The sequence below is a fragment of the Nerophis ophidion genome, linkage group LG10 (genome assembly GCF_033978795.1).
Source record: "Nerophis ophidion isolate RoL-2023_Sa linkage group LG10, RoL_Noph_v1.0, whole genome shotgun sequence".
Taxonomy (NCBI): Eukaryota; Metazoa; Chordata; class Actinopteri; order Syngnathiformes; family Syngnathidae; genus Nerophis; species Nerophis ophidion.
The window spans coordinates 12791367-12800472 of NC_084620.1; the positions used below are offsets into that span (position 1 = coordinate 12791367).

The 9106-nt window shown below is 42.3% G+C and overlaps 1 protein-coding gene across 1 annotated transcript in view; it reads right to left on the reverse strand.

Annotated features, from left to right (window-relative positions):
- The window catches only part of si:ch73-335l21.1 (insulin receptor substrate 1-B), a 70889-nt gene extending 69572 nt beyond the window's left edge, over nucleotides 1-1317 (reverse strand). The window contains exon 1 of the mRNA XM_061912424.1: nucleotides 574-1317. Coding sequence (XP_061768408.1) covers nucleotides 574-961 — 388 coding nt within the window. The 5' untranslated portion in view covers nucleotides 962-1317. The remainder of the gene's footprint in view (nucleotides 1-573) is intronic.
- Nucleotides 1318-9106: the final 7789 nt, after the last annotated feature.

Here is a 9106-nt window from a genome sequence, read left to right on the forward strand (position 1 = left end):
AAACTATAATAATGTAGGGTTACCTGGAACATGAAATAGTTGGTAGTAGTTTAGTCAGTAGTTCAGTCGTGGATGTACACTGTATAGTGATGAATCCAATCAACATTTGATTTGACATTAAATTTGCAAAATGGGGTTGCGCATTTTGCAAGTTGCGCGGCATTGGTATTGTGCTTACAACACTTCCAACGGCCCTTGAGCCACACTCTTGAACCCTATTACTTAATGAGGTCTGCAGACAAACAAGACAGACAAGAAGTGTGTGACGTGGACTTGAGGGGCCAAGAAGGAGGCCCACGTGAAGTCAACTACCAGCAAACGTGATAAGAAGTCATCTTCAAGATGTTGACACTTTACCCTGGAAACAAGTGTGTGATATCAGGCTAGAGTTCTTCAGATCTCTTTAAATGACTTGGCGGCACACACACACACACACACACACACACACACACACACACACACACACACACACACACACACACACACACACACACACACACAATCGAAGTTTGCATTCTTCTTTTGTCGCCCCATTCTGTCCTCCCCTAAAAGTGTGTGAGAATGCCGTCTTACTTTTGCACTGCAGGTCCACCATGGCCTGGTACCACTCGTCCTGGTCCGCCTCGTTCTCGGCGGCGACGGCGAAGCTCTCGGCCCGCGTGTAGAGCACGATCATGTGCTTGTTCTTGGAGTCCGCCCGCTTGTTGATGTTGAAGCAGGTCTCCAGCGCCACGGCTTTCTTCGGGACGGGAGCCTTGCCGCGGAATTTCTTTTCGCTCTCGTAGTACTCCAAGCGGGCCGGGCCGCGCTCCGAGCTCCCCCGGAGCACGAAGAAGCGCCGGTGCATGGACTTCTGCTTGCGGAGGTAGCCGCTCTTCCGCACGTCCTCGCAGCTCGGGGTGTCCCCCGCCGGGCTCTCCATGTCCCCGCGCGTTGAGTTCAAAGTTGTGCTGGAGCTCATTCAAGCATCTCCCGGCTCTCGGCGCTCTCCCTCCCGCTGCGCCCCCGCCATGTGAGGAGAAGCGAGGGTGGTGTGCTGGCCTTGTTGTTTACGTGCTCCTCTTCCTCCTCCTCCTCCTCTTCTTCCTCCTCCTTGCAAGTTTAGCGCACGCGGTGCACCCTCGCCCCCCCTCTCCTCCCCTCCACTACTATTTACTACGAGTGTTTCCGAGTGACCTTTAATCGCGTTGACTCGCACGTAAGCGAGAAAGAGATTCGCGAGTCCAGCCGCCACCGCTCGAACTCATTCGGTTCCGTGGCTGTGGCGCTGAGCAGCTACTGTGGACCGCCGCCGCTGTCACTCAACACTGTCCTAGTAGTAGCTGGGCGGGCCGATACAAATGTCGACTTAAGCGATATCAGCGAGCGCCAAGTACATTAAAGGCCTACTGAAACCCACTACTACCCACCACGCAGTCTGATAGTTTATATATCAATGATGAAATATTAACATTGCAACGCATGCCAATACGGCCTTTTTAGTTTACTAAATTACAATTTTAAAATTCCCGGGAGTTTCAGCTTCGAAACGTCGTGTAATGATGACGTGTACGCATGACGTCACGGGTTTTTAGGAAGTATGAGCGCTGCGCACACACAGCTAAATGTCGTCTGCTTTAACGGCATAATTATACAGTTTTTTGGACATCTGTATTGCTGAATCATTTGCAATTTGTTCAAATAATATTGGAGAAGTCACAGTAGAAAGATGGAGTTGGGAAGCTTTAGCCTTCAGCCACACAAACACACGGTGATTCCTTGTTTAAAATTCCTGGAGGTGAAACTTTCCTATGGATCTGAGCGCGGTCAAGAGAATATGGATCCCAACCACATGTCAACCAGCAGAGTTCGGTGAGAAAATTGTGGTTAAAAAGTCAGTTCTTACCGGAGAAAAGCTGAGCTTGTGCCGTCCATAGCTGCCGTCGACTCCCTTGAGACACAGCGCATCAAGACACCCATGGAGACCCCCTTCCGACTAACAGGTAATATTAAACTCACCAAAACACTAGCAACACAATAGAAAGATAAGGGATTTCCAAGAATTAACCTAGTAAATGTCTCTAAAAACATCGGAATCCGTCCCAATGTAATCACGTTGTTTTTTTTTTCTAGTCCGTCGCTATCAATATTCTCAAACACGAATCATTCATCCTCGCTCAAATTAATGGGGAAATTGTCGTTTTCTCGGTCCGAATGGCACTTTTTTTTGGAGGCTCCCATTAAAAACAATGTGAATATGTGAGGAACCCCCACATGTGTGACGTCATCGTCTGCGACTTCCGGTAGAGGCAGGGCATTTCTCTTGACACCGAAAGTTGCGAACTTTATCGTCGATGTTCTCTACTAAATCCTTTCAGCAAAAATATGGCAATATCTCGAAATGATCAAGTATGACACATAGAATGGACCTGCTATCCCCGTTTAAATAAGAAAATCTCATTTCAGTTGGCATTTAAAGACCTTCTGAAATGAGATTTTCTTATTACTAAATCCTTTCAGCAAAAATATGGCAATACCTGCTATCCCCGTTTAAATAAGAAAATCTAATTTCAGTTGGCATTTAAAGGCCTACTGAAATGATATTTTCTTATTTAAACGGGGCTAGCAGGTCCATTCTGTGTCATACTTGATCATTTCGTGATATTGCCATATTTTTGCTGAAAGGATTTAGTAGAGAACATCCACCATAAAGTTCGCAACTTTCGGTGCTAAGAGAAAAGCCCTGCCTCTACCGGAAGTCGCAGACGATGACGTCACATGTTTGATGGCTCCTCAAATATTCACATTGATTTTAATGGGAGCCTTCGACAAAAACAGCTATTCGGACCGAGAAAATGACAATTTCCCCATCAATTTGAGCGAGGATGAAAGATTTGTGGCTGAGGATATTGATAGCGAAGGACTGGAAAAAATAAATAAATATCCATCCATCCATCCATCCATCATCTTCCGCCTATCTGAGGTCGGGTCGCGGGGGCAACAGCCTTAGCAGGGAAGCCCAGACTTCCCTATCTCCAGCCACTTCGTCTAGCTCTTCCCGGGGGATCCCGAGGCGTTCCCAGGCCAGCCGGGAGACATAGTCTTCCCAACGTGTCCAGGGTCTTCCCCGTGGCCTCCTACCAGCTGGACGTGCCCTAAACACATCCCTAGGGAGGCGTTCGGGTGGCATCCTGACCAGATGCCCGAACCACCTCATCTGGCTCCTCTCGATGTGGAGGAGCAGCGGCTTTACGTTGAGCTCCACCCGGCGGAGGAAACTCATTTCGGCCGCTTGTACCCATGATCTTATCCTTTCGGTCCAATATCCAATAAATAAATAAATAAAGTTAAAAAAATAAAATAAAATAAAAAGGTGGCAGAGGGCTTAGTCTGCCTCACAATACGAAGGTCCTGCAGTCCTGGGTTCAATTCCAGGCTCGGGATCTTTCTGTGTGGAGTTTGCATGTTCTTCCCGTGAATGCTTGGGTTCCCTCCGGGTACTCCGGCTTCCTCCCACTTCCAAAGACATGCACCTGGGGATAGGTTGATTGGCAACACTAAAATTGGCCCTAGTGTGTGAATGTGAGTGTGAATGTTGTCTGTCTATCTGTGTTGGCCCTGCGATGAGGTTGCGACTTGTCCAGGGTGTACGCCGCCTTCCGCCCGATTGTAGCTGAGATAGGCGACAGCGCGCCCCGCAACCCCAAAAGGGAATAAGCGGTAGAAAATGGATGGATGGATGGATGCATTGTGAGCGATTCAGATGTTTTTAGACACATTTAGTGGATAATTCTGGAAGATCCCTTATCTGCTTATTGTTTGAATAGTGTTTAAGTGAGATTTTAAGGTCGGATGGCTGCGGTAAACACGCAGTGCCTCAGAGAGAAGCCGAGGAGCCAAGCTCACAGCTGCCTTTTTTGACATGACAACTGCTGCAGGACGACGAATAATCCATTGATGTCTCCGGTAAGATATATATCACAATTTCCCCATCCAAAACATGCTGGTTGACGTGGAGAAAACATGTTCGTTTGACCGCTCCGATTCACAACAAACAAAGAAACACCGGCTGTGTCTCGGTGCTTAAGACAGCTGCAATCCACCGCTTTCCACCAACAGCATTGTTCTTTATAGTCTCCATTATTAAATGAACAAACTGCAAAAGATTGAGCAACACAAATGTCCAAAATACTGTGTGATTACGCCATGAACACAGATGACTTTTAGCCGTGTTTGGTGCAGCGTTAATATTTCCTTACAGTCCGTGACATCACGCGTACGTGTCATCATTCCACGACGTTTTTAACAAGAAACTCGCAGGAAATTTAAAATTGCAATTTAGTATCAATCAATCAATGTATTTTATTTCGGCAATCTTCACATAAAACAAAGAACAACAACAAGAAAAGAGAAAAAAACAAAAAACAAATACACTCATTTGAGCAATGATTGAGCCGAAAGGGTGTAGGTTGAAGCAACGCTTATATAAACCTACCCCATCACAACAAGAACAAGGTTCAAAATATATCAAATCTAAAACATGCTTCACTTATATTATTATTTTTTTTTAAACAATATATAAGCAACATATATGTAGCACACGTCTCATATACACAGTTTAACAGTTAAATCAAACATATACATTTGTACACTTATATATATACGTATATATATATATATATCATATATATACACAACTTATTTAAATTCCATATAAAGTGGTAATATATACATTTTAATATAACCTATATGTATACTAAAAAGGCCGTATTGGCATGTGTTGCAATGTTAATATTTCATCATTGATATATACACTATCAGACTGCGTGGTGGGTAGTAGTGGGTTTCAGTAGGCCTTTAATGTATGTATTATTCAACATCTTATTCTTCTTCTCCGGATTTTGGCACACTTTTCCTTCCACATTTTTCGTCCCATTTAAACATTTCCTACGTCAAACTGTTTAGCCTATTTAAGTTAAAGTACCACTGATAGTCACACACACACTATGTGGTGAAATTACTCTGCATTTGACCCATCCCCATGTTCACACCCTGGGAGGTGAGGGGAGCAATGAGCAGCAGCCGTGGCCACGCTCTGGAATCATTTTGGTGATTTAACCCCCATTAACCTTTGATGCTGAGTGCCAAGCAGGGAGGTAATGGGTCCCATTTTTATGGTCTATGGCAGTGGTTCTCAAATGGGGGTACGCGTACCCCTGGGGGTACTCAAAGGTATGCCAAGGGGTACGTGAGATTGTTTTTAAAATATTCTAAAAATAGCAACAATTCAAAAATCCTTTATAAATATATTTATTGAATAATACTTTAACAAAATATGAATGTAAGTTCATCCATCCATTTTCTACCGCTTATTCCCTTTCGGGGTCGCGGGGGGCGCTGGCGCCTATCTCAGCTACAATCGGGCGGAAGGCAGGGTACACCCTGGACAAAGTGTGAAAAAGAAATGCAACAATGCAACATTCAGTGTTGACAGCTAAATTTTTTGTGGACATGTTCCATAAATATTAATGGAACATTAGTTTACTTACCACTTTTCACACAGAGAGCTCACAAAGTGCTTCACATGGTTCAAATACAAACAGTACAATCGAGTCAGCATATAGCATGCTGCAACAAAAGAGACATTGCAAAACACACCAACACATATGATCATTGAAAATTAGATACACCTTTTTGATCAGGCTTTTTCTCAGCAGGCACAAGACATTAAAACAAAGTTGAGAACTTGTTGACTTAAATTCTGACGTTGAGCCACTCAAACCTTACGTTGGAACAACAAGCCTTTTTGACAATGTTTAATCAATGTTGGATTCTGACATGAATTTGCCCATTGAAATTTGGTAATTTCCCAACCAACAACGTGGATCCAACATAAACAGTGTCTCAATTTAAAAATACAACTATTTTGCTATGTTGTTTCAAAGTCAGTTTTAAAGGACTATGTATGTTTAATAAACGTTGTATTAATGTCTTGTGCCTGATGGGTTACTGATTATGTTAAACTCATTTTTTAAATTATATATATTTATATATTTAAATTTTTATTGTGTTGTTTTCTATTGAATTTATTGCTATTAATACAACTATTATTATCGCAATGTTATGTTTTTATTAACTTGTTAATGTATTATTTGTATTTTATTTTTACATATATTTGATCACGTTTCTTGCTGGTATAGGGGTTTGTGCTAGTGACTCACCATAAGAAGTCCTGGTTTTGATATTCCATCCATCCATTTTGTACCGCTTGTCCATTTTGCAAAAGCCTTAAGTACACCGAACTGGCAGCTGATGCTGAGCAGAATGGATGGAAAGCCAAGGTCTGCCCAGTGGAAGTTGGCTGCAGAGACTTTGTGGGCCAGACAACAATCAGGCTGCTTAAGGACATCGGATTTCAAGGCCAAACCCTGCGAAACACCATCAAAGCCCTCTCAGGAGCAGCAGAGACAGCCAGTCGGTGGCTGTGGGTGAAGAGAGACACCATCTGGGGATGTAGTAAGACCTACATCACATAATGGTTAAAAGCAGAGGGGGGCTCACCTGGGACGCCAGGTGTTGCCAATGAGCCCTCTGGAGGTGTCGTGGGCCTATCATTGAAACGCCGGTGAAGGAGGGTGCCCACCTGATGACCCCAATGAAGCTGACAACCATTACCCTTCCTCCTCTCTGCCCCCCATCTTGCAATCCCACCCAACCAGGTCTAACACCACAACCGCTCTGAGGCAGCGCTGAAGGAGGTAGCCTATTATTTCCACTCTACTCAGGTTATCTTGTATCATGGGATTGTTCTATCTAGTCCTAAAATTGAACTGAATTACTTTCTGTGTGGAGTTTGCATGTTCTCCCCTTAACTGTGTGGGTTCCCTCCAGTTTCCTCCCACCTCCAAAGACATGCACCTGGTGATGGGCCAATAGTGTTGCTAATCAACCTAAATGTGTGAATATGAGTGTGAATGCTGTCTATCTGTGTTGGCCTTGCGATTGAGATGAAGTGGTGAGATGTCTAGGGTTTACCCCGCCTTCCGTTGTGAGTGAGGTTGGTGATCAAGGGTGATGGGTCAAATGCAGATAATAATTTCACCACACTTTGTGTGTGTGACAATCATTGGCATTTTAACTCTAACTAATGTAGCTGGGATAGGATTCACAACCCCCCACCCCTTCCACGACCCCGAAAGGGACAAGCGGTAGAAAATGGCTGGATGGATGTTTCATAATATTTTTTACATGTTAATTTTAGTTATTCTCCAGTTTCCTAAGGGCCTGGTCATATGTGCCTTGCCATGTTTTGTTTTGTTATAGTCAATTGTGCTGTGTGCATGTGTGTGCGGGCGTTTGTATGTATATATTTTCTGCTCTTCTTTCTTTGTTTGTGTAAAGCACTTTGTGTTTGCCACTTGCGTGTGTATAAAAAGTGCTTTATAAATAAAGTTTGATTTGATAATAAAATAGCATGTAAAATAAAAAATGTCATGGAATGTTACATAAATATTACTGGAACGCGCACTTGAACAATTGTGTCTTTAACTGCCTTTTACAAATGTCCACACAATATCAGGGTAGTAGTATATACTTGTGGTTCTTAACCTTTTTGACCTTGGGGCCTAGATTTTACTCAATGAGCTTGAAAAATGTCCAAGAACAAAATTTTGGTATCAGTATCGTTGACACTAACCTGTATTTTCTTGGTATCAGTTCGATACCAAGGGCTTATTACAGTATCGTCTACCTCAGCGGTTCTCAACCTTTTTTCAGTGATGTACCCCCTGTGAACATTTTTTTCATTCAAGTACCCCCTAATCAGAGCAAAGCATTTTTGGTGGAAAAAAAGAGATAAAGAAGTAAAATACAGCACTATGTCATCAGTTTTTGATTTATTAAAATGTATTCCAGGGCTAAATATTGCTCATTTGTAGTGGTCTTTCTTGAACTATTTGGAAAAAAAGATATAAGAACAACTCAAAACTTGTTGAGAAATGAACAAGTGATTCAATTATAAATAAAGATTTCTACACATAGAAGTAATCATCAACTTAAAGTGCCCTCTTTGGGGATTGTAATAGAGATCCATCTGGATTCATTAACTTTATTCCAAACATTTCTTCACGAAAAAATAAATCTTTAACATCAATATTTATGGAACATGTCCACAAAAAAAATCTAGCTGTCTACACTGAATATTGCATTGTTGCATTTCTTTTCACAGTTTATGAACTTACATTCATATTTTGTTGAAGTATTATTCAATAAGCATATTTATAAAGGATTTTTGAATTGTTGCTATTTTTAGAATATTTTAAAAAAATCTCACGCACCCCTTGGCATACCTTCAAGTACCCCCAGGGGTACACGTACCCCCATTTGAGAACCACTGGTCTACTTCCATGTCCCGGTACTATGCACCCGAGCTGCCTTCACAGACCTCAATATTCGCTCGGAGAGCACAACACCCTTGAACTTATGTGTAAGTACTGCATTATTTTAATTTTGTATTATTGTGTAGCTGCATTGTATAATTATTATTAAAGTATATATTTAATGATGCGTGTAAAATTGTACCAACTAACTCAATTTTTGGAAACATTCACGCTCAGTGTGATGATCCCTTATTATTTTTTCCACACGGATGTATGAGAACAAGAAACGCAAAAAGGCATCATTTCCCACATCCAGTGACTGCAACAATGTGATGATGTGTGGAGGATGCCAGTGTTTCCTCCACATTTGCATCATTTATTGAATGCTAAAACAAGAATGCACTTGTCCAGTTATTCCAGAGTATAACTATATAATTCAATACAAACATTTGAGGTGGGGAAGGCTGTGAATTAAATCTAGAAATAGCTACCCTGGTGGCGTTCTGTACTTGCAGAGTATTCCAACACAATATGCATGTTATGCAATGTGCATCCTAAATTAACCTCCAGCAAGACATCAGTGGGGAAAATAAACAACCAGCACCCCCTGCTGGTGAAACTAATCCCTGCAGTCGACCTACAATGTGTGAGTTTGATGAGTCTTTGTTAAAACCTTTGTAGCAATGTTGTTAATGTTATTGTTGGACTCCATTTTTGTGCCCAATGATAAGACTCGCAGACAAAGTCCC